The following is a 21,265-nucleotide window of genomic DNA, read 5'->3' on the forward strand; positions in this document are numbered from 1 at the left end:
TTGTCACAATATGTTAACCCATTTTGTAACAATGACAATAAAGGTATATTCTATTCTATTCTAATTGACCAGCCAACCAACCAACTAATCAACAAACAAACAAACACAAACAACCAACCAACTAATCAACAAACCAACCTACTAATCAACAAACCAACCTGTCAACAAACATAACAACCAGATAATCAACCACTGTTCCAACCAACCAACCAACCAACCAACCAACCAACCAACCAACCGCCTTTCTGAACAACTTGCAAACCAACAAACCACTGCTCCAAACGACAGACCAACCAACTAACCCAAAAAAAAGCTCAACCAACCACTGTTCCAGAAGACCAGCCAACCAACTGACTGACAAACAAACCAACCACTGTTCCAACTGACCAAATAAACAGCTAAACAACCATTGGCCCTGGAGGTAAAGCGATCGTCTTGGGATCAAGAGATTGCAGGTTCGATCCCTGGTTCCTCCGAGTTACATGTCGAAGTGTCCTTGGGCAAGACACTGAATCCCTAATGCCCCTGATAGCAGGTAGTTAGCAGCGTCATGCAAGGTAACTATCGGTTAGTTACTGTGTGAAAGGGCAAAGTGTGAAGCACATTGTAAAGCGCTTTGGGAGGTTTTCATTGACTTGAAATAGCGCTATAGAAATGCAGACCATTTACATTTACTTCTATTCTATAGCATATGAATGACCTATATTTAATGTTGACAATATTATGGGATGGTGTCATAATACTCTGTAATAATAGTTTGCAATTGTCTTTGATCTGTGCAGCCCTTTGAGACTCTTTGAATAAGGGCTATACAAATAAACATGACCTGACAATTACAGTCATTGCCCGAACGTTACATTTGCCCTGATGTTGTTGCATATTTTCAAAAATGTGCTATAGCTACTAATACGTCGAGCAAAGTGAATGCAGCCTGATAAGAATGAGATATAGATTTTTCTTAGCCAAGGCATGTGACATTACTTGTGTAGTGTTTACAAGTGACCCCTCCTCACCTATAATCATTTGCACTTTCTGCCATAACTGTGATGGTGCTAAAGGATTTTATACATTTGACTATAAAGTATTTTATACGATTGACGCATAATGCAATGAAGATTTTCACTGAGTGGGCTTTAGTTCAATGTACAAGGTCAGGGCAGGCTGTTTGAAATGCATAATATTTTGTCTAGGGAATTTTGATATCAGGGCTCGTGGAGGCGGTGTTGTTTTGAGAAGCCAGACATCAAGGCGCTGTGTTGCGAGAACGGTGGGTGCAAGACAACGGCTTGGCACGCCCATGGGAGGAGCCGAGACGCCATCTTGCGGGGAGACGTGGGCCAATGAGAAAAAGCTAAAGGACTTCAGAAGAAGGCTTCCCGCACAGACTTCAACGTCACTACTTCGGCCATTTTCGATGGAGTACACTTAGTTCTTCTGTTAGGGAAAATAAATCTGCCCCCGTGCGCAAATGTCGGCTTTCCTGATCACTTTTCTCTCAAGAAACGAGCGCGCATGATTTTTGGGTGAATGTTGGTTGTGTTTGGTTAATGTAGTCAGATAACTACTGTAAATTCTGGACTATAGAGCGCACCTGATTATTAGCCGCACCCACCACATTTTGAGAGGAAAACCGATTTTGTACTTACACAAACCGCACCTGTATATAAGCCGCATGCGCCCACATTAATAATATCTAACACAAACACAAGATTAACCCAGACCCGACTTTAAGTACCGCGATTGTAACTGAATATCCTTCATTTTAAGTACACAGTCCAAAAGTCACAGCCGGCAAAATAAACGGAAAACGATACCGGTACTTAAGGTTTGATGCAGACCGGCAGAGTCCGGGTCCCGTTGAAAGTAATCCAAAGAAAAAAGTGTATATTTCCAAAGGTAAGGGTGGGAAAAATATGTATCCACTATTGTCCGCCTTGTCCACAAACACTCACCTTTACCGGTCCCCACTTCCCGTCAGCCCGCGTTTGTTAGGCCCTTCTTTTTAATTCGCCCGTCCAAAAGATATCAGAATAAGTGTCCAAAATAAATACAAATAAATACATTACAAAAATATACAGTTGCAAATACATATTATACATGGTTACATATATTTACAAAGAAAGACGGTACACCAAGAGAGTTTTCAAAGTTTTAATAATAATAATAATATAACTTTCATCCGGGCAGTTAATGGTAGCAACACGCTCGCAACACAGTAAACGGGTCTGGTAAAAAAAACATACCGTACTTGTAAAAATCAGGGTAAACCGTCCTCATCTTCCTCCTTAGAACTGAAGCCATCAAAGTCGTCTTCCTCAGTGTCGGAAAGAAACGGTGTCATATAGACGTCGTCCCCCGCTCCCATCCACTCCTGATTCTGTGCCCTCTTTCCGTCACGCAGCAGACCGGCTTTTCGGAACCCGTTGGTGATGGTGGATTTTTTGATGCTGCCCCACGCTGTCAGGATTCACTGGAAGACTTGCGAAAAAGTTGCCTTTCGCGTGCGGCCAGTTTTAGTGAAAGATTTCTCGCCGCTAGTCAAGCCAAGAAGTTGCAGTCTTCCTCGGTGCATATAGTCCACCGGTCTAAATCTTAGCTTTTGTACTCGAGCGCCGCTGGCGGCCGTTAGAAAAATGAAATAAATTGGCCGCATCACTGAATAAGCCGCAGGCCTGAAAGTTTGGGGAAAAAGTAGTGGCTTATAGTCCGGAATTTACGGTAATTCCAACAATTTGGTAAACGGTACATTTTGATAATTAATTCCCAACAGTGCTCATAGCAAAATATTTTCATTATAGTTGATGCTTACAAAAAAGTAAGTATTGATCTATTGATTTATAAAGTCAAGCTCTAGTCTCCCCAATTCTAGAAGTACTTTTTAGAGACCTGTTTGGCAACGATTTAACATCTTATTGTCATTGTAAACAAAAATAAAGGCACATAAAATGAATAGGATGTGTCTCATCTCATCTCATCAGCTTTACCGCTTATCCTCATTAGGGTCGCGGGGCTGGAGCCCACCCCAGCCATCTCCGGGCAGTGGGCAGGGGACACCCTGAACTGGTTGCCAGCCAATCGCAGGGCACACGGGGACAGACAACTCACTCGCTCATTCACACCTAGGGACAATTTGGACCGGCCAATCCACCTGAAATGCATGTTTTTGGAATGTGGGAGGAAACCGGAGTGCCCGGAGGAAACCCACGCAAGCAAGGGGAGAACATACAAACTCCGCACAGGAAGTCTGGAGCTGGATTTGAACCCACGCAGGAGGTTCCCATGACATGAACTGTGCCGCACATGCGCTAACCACTGCGCCGCCGTGCTGCCTGAATAGGACGTGTGTTTGATTTTATTTTTATTTTTTTTAAACATAGCATGCAGTTGTAAAAAAAATTATCAGTATCCAGAAGCAGCATTTCATCTGTATCGGTGGGAAACAATGTTTTTGTGCATACCTATTAACTAGTTAAATTTGACCCACAATGCACAGCTTTTTCTTTAACATAAGTTACTGGTAACTCTGTTTAGAATTATTAAAAACAAAAAAAAGATTGCTTGGGTTGTAGTTTTATGTCCTTCTCAAACTTCCTCCTTATTTTATCAAACTAACTCCACAAGCCTCCCTGTGTACTCAGGAGTTGTTTTCTTGCTACTTTAGCCTGAGGTTAGTTTGCTTAACAGGAGGTCTTTAACGGTGCATTTTTTTAAACGTGCGTGGCTGGATTGTTATTTGATTATCGTTACAAAAAACATGGCGGCCCTAAAATGCTATAAATGGAAAAACACAAACTCGTTTACCTATGTTAAAATATAGTCAAACTAAGGATTTTTTTATGTACCGTAAATTCCGGACTATAAGCCGCTACCTTTTTCCCTAACTTTCAACCCTGCGGCTTATTCAGTGATGCGGCCAATTTATGTCATTTTTCTAACGGCCGCTAGTGGCGCTCGAGTGTTGCTACCATTAACTGCCCTGTCAAAGCTATATTATTATTATTAAACCTTTGAAAACTCTCTCGGTGTACAGTCTTTCTTTGTAAATATGTGTAACCCATGTATAATATGTATTTGCAACTGTATATTTTTGTAATGTATTTATTTGTATTTATTTTAGACACTTATTCTGATATGTTTTGCACGGGTGAACTAAAAACGAGGGGCGGAACAAACGCGGGGTGCCGAGTTTAAGTGGGGACCGCTAAAGGTGTAGGACAGACAAGGAAAGAAGAGGGGGTAAAAAGTTGGTTAAAGAAAAAGGAGTTGAGTGAGTAAATGTGTTCATCTGATATATTTTCCCCGCCCTTTGGAAATATACAATTTTTTCCTTGGATTACTTTCAACAGGACCTGGACTCTGCAGGTCCGCATCAAACCTTAAGTACCGGTATCATTTTCCGTTCATTTTGCCGGCTGTGATTTTTGGACCGTGGACTTTAATGAGGGACATTTAGTTTCAATCGCGGGACTCGAAGTCGGGTTTGGGTTAATTTTGTGTTTGTGTTACATGTTTAAATGTGGGCGCGTGCGGCTTATATACAGGTGCGGCTTGTGTATGTACAAAATCGGTTTTCCTCTTAAAATGTGGTGGGTGCGGCTTATAATCGGGTGCGCTCTATAGACCTGAATTTACGGTAGTCGGTGACTGCGTTTAGGTGCAGGCAATAGTCTCGAATCAGAAGCCGTCATTTTGAAGGGATCCCAATTTTCCGTTTACACACCGAGAGACACCTGAATAACCCGGTTATAAAAGGCGTTTGAGTATTCTGATTACAAGGACAAAGCAGGATCTAGGTAAGGTTGTCGATGTTGTTTATGCATTTAACTTTTGACATTAAAGGATGGTTTTATACATGTTGACAAATTCAGCTCTTGTTGGTGATAGGAATGGGTGGAGAGGTGTTGTAAAAGGATTGTGGGATGTTTGATAGATGGATAGATAGGTACTTTATTCATCTCCGTAGGGAAATTCACACTTCCAGCAGTATCCTTTTGTTGTTCATTAACAGATTAATAGGATGGCCTTGGGGTGCTGTGTTGTAGTTTAGCAACAGCGGAGTGGATGACGTCACACGCTAGGCCAAAAGTTCGACGTCCCTGCAGCCGATGGAAATCTGCGAGTCCACCTCCTCTCCGCTTCCCGCAGGCTTTTGTGTCTCTGTCCCTAATAGCTCCGCGTTAGCGTACGGGATGCTAGACGTGAGCCACGTTTTCGTAAAACACAGCGAACTGCACTCCCTGTACGCTTTGATGTTTTTCACCAACACAGCCAGTTCGTCGGTCTTATTTTGGCAGAGAGTTCACATTCACCATGATTACGGACGGTACCGAAGGCTTATAACGCCGCTAGCCGCTTAGCCTTCACCTTTGCAGCCACGATAGGGCCCCCTCATCACGCCGGCACGAGAATTCTTCAGGGCAAGGAGTTGATTCCTCGAATAAACGCATTTTTGTGCGTTAAAACCCATAACCATAGGATAGAAAGTCATCCAAAGTGTAGTCGTCAAACGGGAGGAAAACGCGTGCTTTAAGGGATGGGCAGGGCACCTGTATGATGCGGCGGGGGTAAACCAGCAAAAGCTGTCGGGCCCTGCTGTTGAACAAAAGAGTGTGTTGTGTCACCCTGACCCGAGTGACATGGCCGCTTTCTCATCCCATGTTTCATCTGGAGGGACGAAAGCATGACCAACTCAGGTGCCGAGGTGCTTAACTTGTTTGTGTGTTTGGGCATTTGGGTTGGCCATGGTCCAAAATTTTTTTGTGTTTTTTGCTACTTTTTCCCTTTTTTATTTTCTTTATTTTTGAATGCGTTTGTCTTGCTGTCAGTCACCCCTCTCGATGGATATGACCAGGGTAGATAGATAGATAGATAGACCAAATTCAACAAAGTAACATACTCATTCATGTTGAGTTTCAGAAACGGGAAATCGGGAGATTTTATTTTCCGACGCGATGGATGACACGACGAGAGTATTCAGCTTTCCAACCAGATTGATATTTACAGAGATTATGATTGCCGAGTCTCGATCAAAGCTTTTTCCGGTGCAGAACGGCGAAAAAGACGATGATAAAGACTTCGGATAATTCGGCTACATTTTAATCAGGAAAACTTTGTTCACATATCTTTTCAGTGACAAAAAAATTCCGGCGCCCAAGAAAAATTTTTTTAGAAATCGGTAGATGTTGCTCTCAGATCAGTAGGCATGAGAATCGTAGCCAAAGCGGTAGTCTTCCGACCAAATCGGGAGACTTAACAAATCTGCATACTTGTTGTCATAAGCATGGACTTACATTACATATAGATGGATAAAAGAGCTGGTTATAAAACTAAAATGTCTTGGATAAATCAACTAGTATTCATTGGACTTTTTTATGAAGTAAGCTCGGGTTTGCTTCTATCACTTGCCTCTGGACTACGCGTCCCAAAATATTTGGGATGAAGGAAACTGCATGTCTGCACAGGGAATCGTATTAAGTCAAGTCAAGTCACGTTTATTTGTATAGCCCTTAATCACAGGAAGTCTCAAAAGGCTACACAGACCACAGATTATTGCAAACCACAGACTATTATGACACCATCCCCTGATCTAAAACCTACATGAGGGCAAGGAAAACCCAAAACCTCAGCATGAGTCAAGTCAAGTCATGCTTATTTGTATTGCCCTTATTTACAGGAAGTCTCAAAGGGGTACACAGACCACAGATTATTGCAAACCACAGACTATTATGACACCATCCCCTGATCTAAAACCGACATGAGGGCAAGGAAAACTCAAAACCTCAGCATGAGTCAGGTCAAGTCCTGTTTATTTGTATAGCCCTTAATCACAAAGAGTCTCAAAGGGCTGCACAGACCACAGATTATTGCAAACCACAGACTATTATGACACCATCCCCTGATCTAAAACCTACCTGAGGGCAAGGAAAAACGCAAAAACCTCAACATGTATCACTCGAATGTGTTTACATGCACGAGTAAATTCATGGTTTATTTGATGGAATAACTGCGTCAAAGACATTACGGGAATCCATTTTTGGCTTTCAAATGGTGACACTATTTGTGGGTCTTTATATTCAGACGTGCAATCAAGATGACGACGAAGTGGAGATCGCCATGGACAACGCGGCTTTCATGGACGAGTTCTTCACCCAGGTGAATTTTTCAGACTTTTCCATTTTGCGGCAAGTTAATATTTTAAGACCCGAGCCGTCGTACTGCTTCTCGCCCGTTTCAGATCGAGGACATCAGGAACAGCATCGACAAAATCGATGAGAACGTCGCCGAGGTCAAAAAGCTTTTTTCCATCATTTTATCGGCTCCGACGTCAGATCAAAGTAAGACTTCTCCACATTGCCGTTTGATTGTGATGCAATTGTTTTTTTGCTGCTTTATCATTTCTGGGTAAAACATTTCCCTCAATGCTCTTAGCACTGAAATATATCTTCAGTAGACCTCGGGAATACGACAGGAATCCGTTGTGACACTGTAGAGCAGGGGTCAGCAACCTATGACATGGGGTTAACCATTGGCACGCGAGCGCACGGCAAAATAATGATTTTTTTTTTAAATGCGCAATTTTACCTGAAATATAGACATTTTCAGTTGCGCGCCGTGTTATTTAGAGGCTTTACGTTAGCACCCGTCCTCTGCTTCGTGTGTGAGTGTGTGTTTGCGCGGCGCCTCGCAAAGGAGAGATCCGTGTTTTAACCGAGCCAACGAAACACACGCGCGCGATAAATGAACGAATCATGACAACTCCTCTAGCGAAAACACCTCGTTCTTTACAGCCAGTGTGGACAGACGACAGGGGTTTTGTGCAAAAAATGACCGTGCTGTTTGTGCATTATGCCTCGAGAGCGTTGTACCTCGCTCGTCAAGTGTTAAGCGTCATTACGAGACAAAACATGAACATGAATTCAAGGATAAGTCTGACAAGGCGGAGACGTTAAAACGGTGTCCAGGTATGGCCAATAAAAATTGACCCTGAAAACCTTTGTCACTGCTAAAAACACCACCACTGAAGCAAGTTATCACATTGCTCGTTGCATAGCAAAGCACAGAAAAACATTTACTGATGGCGAATATTTTAAAGAAGCGTGTGTGCGCGTGTATGCGTGTCCGTGCGCGCGCATGCCTTCTGCTTTGCTGCTGTTGATTCAAGTTTTGATATTTTCTGCAAGAAGATATCATGGATGAATGGTATGGCAGCTGTCCATATCACTTGTTTTTTGATTGTAGTTAATTGTTGATGAAGAATGGGTGATTCTGGTTAATTTTTCTTGGTCATTGATGGCTACAGGCCTTTCCACTTGTTTTTCACATTGTTTTTTTTAGTTGATTGATGAACGAGAATCGTGGAAGATAAATTGGTGAGTTATACGATTTCTATGTACCGTAAATTCCGGACTATAAGCCGCTACTTTTTTCCCAAATTTTCAACCCCTGCGTCTTATTCAGAGATGCGGCCAATTTATGTAATTTTTCTAACGGCCGCCAGCGGCGCTTGAGTATGAGAGGTAAAGTTTAGACCGGTGGAATATATGTGCCGAGGAAGACCACAGCTCATGAGCGTAAACATACCCTCATCATGCAAATTGCACTAAATAAGGCCCATGACGCAGCCACTATGTTATAACCAAACGGGCATATTACTGGGATGTATTGAAGTAAGGGAGCGTGGGACGACATCGTCATGATAGAATTTCTTTCCGACATTGAGAAAGACAACTTAGATGCCATTATCAAGGAGGAAGAAGCGGATGGTCTGCCGCGATTTTTACGATTACTGCTTTTAGTTCCTTAACAGACTAAATTGCTGGTATGCGAGCATCTTGTTAGTAGCGTGAGGCTACCTCCCAAAGGCACGATTTAGGATGAAAGTTATATTATTATTATTAAAGCTTTGAAAACTCTCTCGATGTACCGTCTTTCTTTGTAAATATGTGTAACGATGTATTTGCAACTGTATATTTTTGTAATGTATTTATTTGTATTAATTTGAGATACTTATTCTGCACGAGCAAATTAAAAAAGAGGGGGGGAGCAAACGCCAACGCTGATGGGAAAGTGGGGACCGGTAAAGGTGAGTTTTTGTGGACACGGCGGACAATAATGGATATATATTTTTCCCACCCTTACCTTTGGAAATATACACTTTTTTTCCTTGAATTACTATCAACGGGCACCCAGAATCTGCAGGTCTGCAACAAATTTTAAGTACCTATATCATTTTGCGTTCATTTTGGCGGCTGTGATTTTTGGACTGTGTGCTTCAATGAAAGACATTTAGTTTCAATCGCGGGACTTGAAGTTTGGCTTGGTTTAATTTCGTGTTTGTTTGATGTGGGTGCATGCGGCTTATATACAGGTGCGGCTCGTGTATGGACAAAATCGATTTTCCCCTTAAAATGTGATGGGTGCGGCTTATAATCAGGTGCGATCTATAGTCCGGAATTTACGGTATATCCATGTTGTATATTCGGACTGGTGTAAAATGACAGCTCTGGAAGTGTAATTCACCCTGGTCATCCTGAAAGGGGGGATACCACTTGTGAGGTCCCTCCTCAAGGTTTCTCTTTTTCCTCACGCTGAGGTTTTGAGTTGTTCCTTGCCCGCATGTTGGTTTGAGATCAGGTCATTGTGTCATTGTAATCCTGTGCAGTCCTTTGAGACATTTTTGTGATTAAGGGCGTCGTAAATAAATTTGACTTGACTTGGAAAAACACGCTGGCACACTGATTTACAAGGATTTTTGAAAGAGGCACTCCACACCAAAAAGGTTGCTGACCCCTGCTGTAGAGTGAAACTGATGGAAGGTGGGGTTGCTGTAATCCCAAGGGTCTACTGTCTCTTTAAATATTTAGTAACCTCATATTTTTTGATGAAACTATTTTTTTTTTATACAAAAACGGAGTCGTAAAATATCCGACATTTCAAAAGTATTCAAGCTCCAGAAAATAGGCAATATTTTTTAATATCGGGCATTTCCAAAAACAGTGGAACCTCGGTTCTCGACCATAATCCGTTCCATTTCTTTGTACGAAAACTGATTTGTACGATCACCGAAGCCGTTTTCTTTTTCCATTAAAAGTAATGTAAAATTGTTTTAATCCGTTCCAACACCCTGAATGTTTATCTTGAATATTTAACGTAAAGCTAACCCAGGCTAATCGTACGTCCGTACGAAAGATTACGCTAACATGAACGTGTAAAAAAAAAAAAAAAATCAGGTCGTTTCCACGTCATTTAGCACCCGGGTCTCCACAACAAGTGGTGAGCGGTTAAAGGATAAAGAAAAGAATTATGAATAGGATTTCTTACCGGTCGGCAGAAGCCATGCTGTATTCCTGAAAGAAGGGAAACTCGCACACCTTCTTCATATTTTGCTATTATTTCTTTCTTAAATGCAATAGTTGTACGCACTACTCTTCTTTTTTCACCTGTAGCAACTTTGCTGCTTGCACCAAGCTTCTTCCGAGGCATAATTAGGGGTTAAAACACTCCCTTCACCGCTTTTGAAAAACGAAAACAGAAAAGGAGTGCGCGTTGCCGTGACAACAGTTCTTCACGAGGGGTGGGGGCAATCTACACTCGTACGCCGCTCAGCATCGCCCCTAGCGTACCGGCGTTCGAACTCCGATTTTTTTTCAAAATTTTTGGTCGAGAACCGATTTGTTCGAACCGAGAGGCGTTCGAAAACCGAGGTTCCACTGTAGGTGCTTTTTCTTAAAAACAGCATTTTTTTTCTTCACCGATTGGAGTCGAATCATGATTTGAGAAATTTGCCTTTTTCAGAAACGCAAGATGACTTGGAGGCAATCACCAACGACATCAAGAAAATGGCCAACAATGCACGGAACAAACTTAAGAGTGAGCCTTCTTTGTTACCAAATTGAATTCACTTTCTAATGGGTTTGAATTGATATTACATTTGAGTATTCCGATTTTCTCTGCAGCCATTGAAAGAAACCTGGAGTCAGAAGAACAAGAACGGGTGTCGGCTGACATGCGGATAAGGAAATCACAGGTGATTAAAAAAGCAAGGGATTTTATCACGGATCGTCTTTTTTTTACCTCTTAATAATTTTTATTTTTATTTTTTTACCTCACACTTATCCAGCATGCGGTTTTATCTCGGAAGTTTGTGGAAGTCATGACAAAGTACAACGAAGCTCAGGTGGACTTCAGGGAGAGGAGTAAAGGACGTATCCAGAGGCAGCTAGAGATCAGTGAGTGACAATGGCCTGGCTTTGAAAAGAACAAGTTTGACGGAAAATGTTCCACTTGTGCTCATATTTAATTTCTTTTTTATTTTTTTTAACAAGCCGGTAAGGCCACCACGGACGAAGAACTGGAGGAGATGTTGGAAAGCGGTAATGCTGCCGTGTTTACGGCCGGGGTGAGTGCGGTAACGTGGTTTGACACTTACTCATTAACAGATTACAATCCAAGCCGTCCGCACCTCATTAAAATGCGAAACCACAGCTTAATGTTTAGCTTTGGCTCACGGGCGTTGTCCAATGAGCTCAAAAGTCATGTGTCGTTGATTTTCACAAAAAAACTCAATGGCAAGGGGAAAAAAAAACATACTATCCGTACCTGTCAACCTGTACGTTTTTGCCGTACAAAGTACGTTTATGATGCATTTTAAGACGTGTACGAGAAAATCTGTAAGGAAAAACGCAAATTTGTCAATGTTGGGTACCATCCGGTATACTTTGCCGATCACGAAACGGCATATCAATCAAGTCAAACGAGTTGGCCGCGGAAGCCTCTATCTCGGTATCGTTTTTTTTCGTTGCAAACAAAGCGAGTGGCTTGATGCTACTGTGCGCATGTGTCTGCCGCCTGGGGATTTCCCATCACGCATCATTCCGTGGTAGTTGTGTAGTGAAAGGAAGTCCGTCTCTTTTTTAAAGAACCGGCTTTTTCGGCTCAACTTATTCAAGAGAGCACATCAAAACAAAAATCTTTCAAACAAACCCTGAGCAAACGTTTTTACTTTTAACTTAGTAGCCGGCTTTGTCATTACATCAGCTATCATTTGCTCAGTAGAACAATATTGCAGAGTTATTTTCCCATTGTTTACACTTTCTCTTATGAAGTGGTAATTAATGGTTCTTTTTCTTCTTCTTTTAATTGTATTTATTTCAAAACGGTAACATCTGAAATGGGTAGATTTAGAAGAATAAACTAGGGTCTGATTTCGTAAAGAAAAATGCATGTCGCTGAATGATTACTGCGCTTCACTCTTGTATTCTTCCTCATCTTTACCGAATTTCTGTGCTTTTTAATGTCCCACATCACCCTCTGTAGGAATTCACATTCCATTGCACTGTATAATAATCATTATTTCTGCTCACTTGCTTTGATGCATTATATTACGAATGATTATGTTTTATAAAGAAGTTAAGAAAAAAAGGAAACATAAAAGGAGAAAATGAAAAGACAGGTTTGTGGTTATCCCTTTAATCGGTATATTACCAACAATAATTGAATGCAGAAAATAAGAAAATGTATTATTCTACTTAATTATATTTGCATATATTTTTTCCTTCTACAGTGAACATCCAAGCTACTTCTTTTTTAAACTTTTTTGATAATAAACCTCATTCATGTTGAGCAACTCGGTATCTCACAACAAAATGCTAATTAACAATATATATGATATAACGAAACGCATGTACAATATAACATGTTACACTACATAAATAAAAATATGGTGTAAGATTGTTTTGTATTTTGTAAGGGAAAATATGACAGTTTGTAAGGGCATAGAGCCCTGGAGGTTGACAGGTATGATTATCACAGCAGTTAAAAACAAAAGGATGAATCCCATGACTTCCGCTTTCCCCTGGCCTCTTTTACCTTTCTCCTTCCCCTTCCACTTCTTTGACGAGGGTAGGGGAATAATTTGTCTCTAGAAATAAGGAAAGAGGTTTAAATATAATGGAAGCTAAAGCTCTTGTTGGTGATAGGAAGGAGTGGAGAGGTGTTGTGAAAGGATAGTGGGATGTTTGGACGCGTTCTATGATACGGCAGAGGTAAACCAGCAAAAGCTGTCGAGCCCTGCTGTTGAACAGAAGAGTGTGTTGTGTCACCCTGACCCGAGTGACACGGCCACTTTCTCGTCTCCCGTTTCATCTGGAGGGACAGAGCATGACCATTTTGGGTGCCGAAGTGCTTAACTTGTTTGGGCATTTGAGTTGGCCATGGTCCAAAAATGTTTGTGTGTGTGTGTGTGTGTTTTTTTTTATTTTTTATTTTTCTACTTTTTCCCTTTTATTTAATTTTCTTTATTTTTGTATGTGTTTTTCTTGTTGTAGGTCACCCCTCTCGAGGGATATGACCAGGGTAGATGGATTGACCGAAATAAGAGCTTACCCCGGTTTTTGTGACTTAACATATGCTTTAATGGTTATTTTTCTTCTTCTTTTAATTGTATTAATTTCAAAACGGTAACATCTGAATTGGATGGATTAAGAATAATAAACTGTAGAGTCTGATTTTGTAAAGAAAAATTTATGTTGCTGAATGATTACTGCGCTTCACTCTTGTATTCTTCCTCATGTTTACGGATTTTCTGTGCTTTTCCTTATTCCACATCACCCTCTGTAGGAATTCACGGTCCATTACACTGTATATTAATCATTATTTCTTGTATGTTTTTATTTTTTTCCAATGCATTTTGCGTCTGTGTATGTAATTGCTGTTCTGTGTCGTTGGGTGAGGACAAAGGGTCAAGACTTTTTCCTGTTTTTATACCGCACTACATTTTGCAACTTGCAGTTAAAAAGTACTATCAATTGGCATTCTTATTTAATTTAAATAAGAAATAATTTGCACATTCCCTCCCACGATTGCTACCAGTCTGTCTATAATGTGAAGGGGGTAAGGTTAGGGAGAATCTAGGGTGCTTGTGACATGACTTGGTGAAACAGGCTTGTGTCCCTCACTCTTCCACCTTACCCTACACTTTGCGGAGGATTTGGAGTTTCTTACCCTTGTCTTAAATGTGCTTCTTTAGGGGGCGTGTCTAGGGACAAACTAGGGCGTTCCAGGGGTGACTTGATGAAACAGAGCTGTGTCACTGTTGTAGATTGGGAGTCGGCTTGACATAAGGAACGCATTAGGATATAAAAAGGGAAATTCCGGCTTGTTTATCCCGAGTGTAAATGTCAGCGAATGTCTTTAATGATCGCCTTGGGCTGCCAAAAAATTGCGTTCCTTTTTGCCAAGTCTTCTTGGCGGGGATCATGCGGTCGAGCCAACCCCAACAGCAGTTCTTGAAAAATTCAAAATGGAACAAAACATTCTGTCTGGTAGAGTGTATTTTGAGATAAACACGTGCAAGGGAGACAGGCGAAAGTAATACGATATGCTGTATTAGGATATAAAAAGCCAATTGTCTCTGAAGACGAACGAGACTTCTGTTTTGTATGCTGATGAAGATAATTAAACGAGCTCTCCCTCCCACCCAAAGACTCCTTGCATCTTGTTGTTTACATATTTTGGGGCATATGGACATTCTTACCCTTATTGTTAACATGCTTTGCAAGGGTAATGGATACAATTGAGGGCAAAGAGAAGTAACAAGATTTGTTGGTCTCCTTATGCTTTATGATTGGAAATAGCTTTTAAATACTGTTCTCTTTATCTGTGATAGAGGGCACGACTTTTTTGTGGCTTAAACGTCTTTGTTTTTGTACTCGTCGTGCAGATTGTGGACTCGGGTATTTCAAAACAAGCCTTGAGTGAGATCGAAGCTCGCCACAAAGACATCGTCCGTCTGGAAAGTAGCATTAAGGAGTTGCACGACATGTTTGTGGACATCGCCATGCTGGTGGAGAATCAGGTACGCTCGTCCCGACCCTTCGTTTACCCGGCCACCATTTTACTCATTTTTCTTCATCTTTGAGTTGTATGCTTTCGTTCATTTTCTCTTTCTTCTGCATCCTGACTTCCTTGTCTTCTCCAGTGCCATGAAACTCTCACCTTTCGCTTTACTGTTTCATTCCACCTCCTCGTCATCAACGTGAAAGAATTTTGTAAGACAATAAGCTTGAAGGTCGCTCTCATTAGCTTGTGCAGTCATGTATTTTTTTGTGCATAGAATAATAGAGCTAGTTTTTTTAATGTTTTATATTTGCTTGCATCATGCTTTCTGAGGGGAAGTCTCAAATGAGGTAAGGGACACTTGGTTATGTTTTCTAATTGTGTTTTTTCCAACAAAACGAATGTTGCTTAATATTATCAAATCCTTTAACCACTGAGGATATGCGAATAGATCATGGGTTATTTACCCCCCCAACCCCGTATTTGAAATTGCACTGCAAAAATGTTTATGTGTAGGTTCAAATGGACTAATTTTTAGGGGAAGCACAATGACTGTTTTTTTCGTACTGATAACTATTAAAATCCTGCTACCGGAGACAGATTTCTGTTTTGACTAATCTGTATTAAGGAAGAAAAAACACGTGAAATCAATTTATTTTTCTATTTAAACAAGGCGTCAAGTAATTATTTATGGGATACTTCAGGTTGATAACTGACGTCAAATTTAGACGTTCCAAGTCAAGCTCAGCCAATTGTTCCTCTTATTAATGATTGCAATTCCAATTATTAACCCCCCAATGTTCTTGTAAAATTTGCCTAAAATCCTAATCCAAGATGTACCTCAAGTAAAATGAATGCTGTTCCTAAACCATTTGGAGAATATTTGAAAGGTAAGACTCTAACAACACTTAAACCTTTGTGTAATACGTATTTACTTTGGACAAGCTTTTAGACATTGTGAAAGAGTTGTGAATGTTTGACTTCTTTCCATCAGTCAAATCAATGCGCATAATAAAGGTGCTTAAAAATGAATCACGGGTTGCTTTGGGCACATTATCTTAGGCTCTGGCATCTGAAAATGGCAGAAAATTTTGTTTGGACTTTCATTGGGCTGACCAATGTGTCAATCGTCATTCCGTTTGGTTACTCCTGGCTGGAGATGTTCGGAACGATAGGAGGCGGCGTTCCCTTTATCAAACCAGTCCGCATAGGCTAATGCGGGCTGTGGACCATGAAAAAAGGCTGCTACTGGCTAAGAGTGGTGTCAATCGAAAGATCAGAGGATATATCGGAAGTCATCTGACGAGTCTGTTTATTTTTAAAGGGGAGATTGGGAACGAATTACAAGAAGAAACATCGAGCGAAGCAGGCATGCTTTGAGGCAGATATTTTTTTTATCTCTCGGCATTCTGTTATGGAGTAAACATTTTACACAGTTGGATTCACTCGACCAGGTGTCGGCAACCTAGGACACGTGTGCCAGCAGTGGCACGCGAGGGGTTAACATGTGGCAAGCCAACGAAACTCACACGCGCGATAAAAACGAATCATGACGGCTCCTCGAGCGAAAACATCTGGTTCTTTCCAGCCAGCGTGGACAGATGAATGAGGCTTTTTGCAAAAATGACCGTGTTGTTTGTGCATTATGCCTCGAGCGTTGTACCTCGCACATCAGGTGTTAAAACGTCATTATGAGACGTAACATGAATTCAAGGCGGAGACATTAAAACGCGCAGTGTCCCGGTTCGGCAAACAAACACAGACCATCAAGACCTTTGTCACTGCTAAAAACACCCACACTGAAGTAAGCTATCACATGGCTCACTGCATAGCAAAGCACAGAAAACCATTTATGAATATTTTAAAGAAGCGTGCGTAACACACGTATTAGTTTATCAAAAGTCCCGAGGCCTGAACTTTTTAGGGGTTAAGCGATAATACACCTTACAAACACAATGCAGCACCCAGAGCCATCACCATCCTTAACACACACCACACAAAAAACTGAAACTCTTGCAAACACACTACCTCATACAGATTAATTAAATTGTATTCATGCCTATGCTCACTTTGCACAATGTTGCCTATTTTTGCACTACTGCATATTGCACTAATACGATCCCAAAACTGTATGTAACATCCTACATGCCCACATTTCTTGTATAGATTATAACCTTTATCTTCTTTCTTCCTTTATATTGTGTAAATTATAACCTTATCTTCTTTGTTCCTTTATCTTCTTTGTTTTCTTTTATCCTCACTGTTAAATGTGAAACTGGAGTGCCACGCCCAATTTCGTTGTCACAATATGTTCAACCCATTTTGTAACAATGACAATAAAGGTATATTCTATTCTATTCTATTTACTCACAGTACGAAAGACTATGTAAAATACCACAAAACATTAGCAATCGATGATGACGTAATTGCCTGCTATTCGACGAGAGCCAAAATGGCAACGGCCCAACAAAAAAATTGCTTAAAAAAATCCTGTACAAATATTTATATATGGCTTATGAAATTTCAAATAATAAAAAACATAAAAACGGGGGTAATTGGTTCCACCGGATGCTAACGTTAGCATAGCGCTAAATCTCTTGCCTACTGCTATCAATAAACAGCAGCTTGCACACCCGGACGGAGCTTTTATCGACTTTAATCAGGCATGCTTAAGGACTGTACTTCCCAAATTCATTCAATATGTGGACTGAGCAACCAGGGGAAAAAACACTGGACCGTGTGTACAGTAATATCAAAAATCTAGTTGGATCCGGCCATCTCTGTCTGTCCCTTACCCCCAAAATACACCCCCCTCCGGAGGAAAACAAAGCCTGCAACAAGGACAATACAAACATCTTCTTTGTTCCTTTACCTTCTTTGTTTTCTTTTATCCTCACTGTAAAATGTGATACTGGAGTGCCACGTCCAATTTCGTTGTCACAATATGTTCAACCCATGTTGTACCAATGACAATAAAGGTATATTCTATTCTAATCTATTCTAATCTATTCTCAGGGTTGGGTAGGGTTACTTTAACCTAATTACTTTCAATTACTTTTGGATGACTCCAATACCAAATATGCTAATAAAAGACAAAAGAAACTAAATAGGAATAAAATGACTCCATTTTGTGCAGGCTTGGGGAGTAACGGAATACATGGAACGGCAAAAAGCTGTTTGGATTTCTTTTCATTTTGTGTCTGTCGCATTTGATGTTCGTTTTGCCAGAGATCAAAGAGATCAAAGCCAGGAGAGAAAGCTTACCGTGTGTTGTGAGTCATCGTTTTATTCATATTTAGTTTCTTTTGTCTTTTATGAGCATATTTGCTATTGGAGTCATCCAAAAGTAATTGAAAGTAACCCTACCCAACCCTGTACTATTCTAATTGAGAGGTATGCGGTTCTATAACTGTCAGGCTGGTAATTATCCTGCATCCATACTAATTTCCATTTATTTCAATGGAACATTTTTCAGGTATCACTTAACCGGTTGAACTCATTTCAATGCAGTTATGTGGAAAAAAAAACATTTTTACTATTTCAGATTGAAAAATGCAGAAAACAAATTCCCTATGAATAAGACTTTTCACGAACCTGATTTCGATATTTAGAATTTGACAGTGTTTTGGTTTTTGCACGTCCTCCGAACATTTTCTAATTGGCTTAATCCATTTTTTCCAGGGTGACATAGTAGACAACATAGAGCAGAATGTTTCCAAGTCTGTGGACCACGTCATGGTCGCTAGAGAGCAAACCAAAAAGGCCATAAGGTACCGGGCCAAAGCACGCAAGGTAACCCACTGATAATGGCTATGACCTTCTGCTTTTTTTCTCACGTTTTCTGACTTCCCCAATCTTTTCTGGCCTCCCTCGGCCAAAGACGCACACAGACTTCGCCTCACCTAGCAGTTAGCATCGGTATTCTCAACGAAACCCCTCCCGTATTATGTATTAACGCAATTTTGCCGTGCGCCGCCAAGGGGGGAATGATTGACAGGATCGAGAGCAACATGGACCAATCGGTGGGCTTCGTGGAGCGAGCCGTGGCCGACACTAAGAAAGCCGCAAAGTTTCAGCAAGAGGCCCGACGCGTGAGTTGCCAACGTGGAAAAGCGGCCTTTGGTTTCCCAAAAGCATGCAAATTTGATAGTATTCAGTTTTTGATGTTTAAACTGGAGAAAAATGACTACTGTGATCACGGGTACATATTAAAGCGACGGTGTGTATGAGATAGAGAGCCCATAGTCGTGTAAAAATACTTAGTTCCTTTAAATAAGACACTATAGGCCAGGGGTGTCAAACTCATTTTAACTGGGGGGCCACACGATAGAACAAACATTCTGTCGGGGGCCGGTCTAGTAGACAAAAGAGAAAGAAAAAGATAAAGAAATAAGAGAAAGAGGGAGGGAAAAGCAGAGAGGGTGGGTCAAAGAAAGAAAAAAGAGAGAGAGAGCATGAGAAACAAAAGAGATAATAAGTCGTGAGAGAGGGGAAAAAGAAAGGGAGAGGAAGAAAGAAATCCAAAGAGAAATAGAATGACAGAAGGAGAGAAAAGAGAAGAGAGCGCAAAGGGTAGGAAGAGAGAAAGAGAAAAGAGAGAAAAGTAAAAAAGGAAGTTAGATAGATAGATACTTTATTCATCCCCGTAGGGAAATTCACACTTCCAGCAGTCTACCCTGTTGTTGATTAACAGATGAACATGATGCCCTAGGGGTGCTTGTAGCGGAGTGGATGACATCACACGCTAGTCCAAAAGTTCGACATCCCTGCGGCAGATGGAAATTTTTTTCTTTGTGTCCAGGGATACACCACCTCGTGTTAGCGAGTCCGTCTCCTCTCCGATTCCCGTAGGCTTTCGTGTCTCTGTATAGCGGCGCTGAAACCGGGTAGCTCCGGGTGGCTACACGTTAGCGTCCGGGGTGCTGAACGTGAGCCACGTTTCCGCAAAACACAGCAACTGCGCTCCCTGTGCACTTCGATGTTTTCTACCAGCACTTGTTGGCCTTATTTGGTCGTGAGTTCACATTTACCATGATTACGGATGGTACCGAAGACTTATAACGCCGCTAGCCGCTTAGCTAGCTCCGGCTCTCCTTCCACCATAGGCCCCCTCATCACGCCGGCACGAGAATTCTTCAGGGCAGGGAATTGATTCCTCGAATAAACGCATTTTTGTGCGCTAAAACCCATGTCCATAGGATAGAAAGTCATCCAAAGTGTAGTTGTCAAACGGGAAGAAAAACACCGAAGATAGGAGCAGACAATAAATCACAAAAAGTGAGAGATAACAGGGGAGCTGCTGGAAAGGCAGCCGCTCGATGGCAGCGCCGCTTTGATCTTTAGATAAGTTAGAGCAAAAGAGGTTAAAAAGACACAGTTCCTTTTCAGTGAGCCGAGCCGAAGAAGCCGGTTCTCGAAAAACTCTACTGACTTTACTCCACTTCGTTCTACTTCGACCTTGACTTCCAAATACCGCATTTAGAACACAAAATCAGGGGAACCCGTGTATTTTTACCTTCATGCTCTGTAACTTTGACTTAAGTCGCTTCTTAATTAGCAATTTTGAGCCCTGATTTTTGTGAGCTGGCTAGATTTTCTTGTGCGCAGAAAAGCTCTGGGTAGTGCGCACACACGCAGCTTGGAGGGAACATTAGTTCTAATACTGTTCTTTAAACTATAATTGAAAGGAATGCAATCGTAGCGAGAGGGAATAGTTACAAAATTTGAAAACATATTTTGTAGTGTCATAGCATAAACTAAACGTTCTGTTGGTCTCGAAGCATGCTTTTGGGCGATCAGTGGCCATTTTCTCGTACCCTCACTGTGTTCCCGTCCGTTCCTCTGTAATCCCGCGACCCCAACCGCAGCAAAACCCGACCACACTCTATACACAAACACACACAAACCTCCTCTTTTCTCTACATTGGCTTCTCTTTTTTTCTGTTTTTCTGTGAAAATGTTTGAATGCATTATAAATCTGCTATTTTGCCGATGAGCATTACAATTTTGTTTTAAGGAAATGTCAAAGTTCATCTAGTGGGACTTGATTTTGTGTACCAATTGTGTGTCTTTTATACCGGATGGAAAATGAGAAAGGCTGTGCACAAATGATTACCATCAAACCTTGGAAGACAAAATGGACGAATATTTTTGTTTCAATATGTCCAAAACCCAAAGGGACATACCCAAAAAGAAGTATTAACTCCACAGGGGCCAATTCATCTCATCTCATTAGCCGTACCGCTTATCCTCATTAGGGTCGCGGGGGGGCTGGAGCCCATCCCAGCCATCTCCGGGCAGTGGGCAGAGGACACCCTGAACTGGTTGCCAGCCAATCGCAGGGCACACAGGGACAGACAACTCATTCGCTCATTCAATTTGGACCGGCCAATTCACCTGAAATGCATGTTTTTGGAACGTGGGAGGAAAC

General features: G+C 41.3%; 1 protein-coding gene across 4 annotated transcripts in view; it reads left to right on the plus strand.

Annotated features, from left to right (window-relative positions):
* The window catches only part of stx3b (syntaxin 3b), a 41,699-nt gene that overhangs the window by 10,916 nt on the left and 9,518 nt on the right, over positions 1-21,265 (plus strand). For 2 of the 4 annotated variants that reach the window (XM_088343942.1, XM_088343943.1), the window contains exons 2-9: positions 7,078-7,152; positions 7,235-7,334; positions 10,795-10,869; positions 10,956-11,026; positions 11,120-11,228; positions 11,325-11,398; positions 14,720-14,854; positions 18,517-18,627. In XM_088343942.1, the coding sequence (XP_088200068.1) occupies positions 7,078-7,152; positions 7,235-7,334; positions 10,795-10,869; positions 10,956-11,026; positions 11,120-11,228; positions 11,325-11,398; positions 14,720-14,854; positions 18,517-18,627 (750 nt within the window). Of the gene's footprint in view, positions 1-7,077; positions 7,153-7,234; positions 7,335-10,794; positions 10,870-10,955; positions 11,027-11,119; positions 11,229-11,324; positions 11,399-14,719; positions 14,855-14,977; positions 15,186-18,516; positions 18,628-18,815; positions 18,927-21,265 lie in introns of those variants that run through there. The other 2 variants (XR_015851313.1, XM_088343944.1) reach the window with 2 other exon arrangements.

The sequence above is a fragment of the Urocampus carinirostris genome, chromosome 9 (assembly GCF_059441175.1).
Source record: "Urocampus carinirostris isolate Australia breed hairy pipefish chromosome 9, RoL_Ucar_1.0, whole genome shotgun sequence".
In the NCBI taxonomy this organism is placed as follows: Eukaryota; Metazoa; Chordata; class Actinopteri; order Syngnathiformes; family Syngnathidae; genus Urocampus; species Urocampus carinirostris.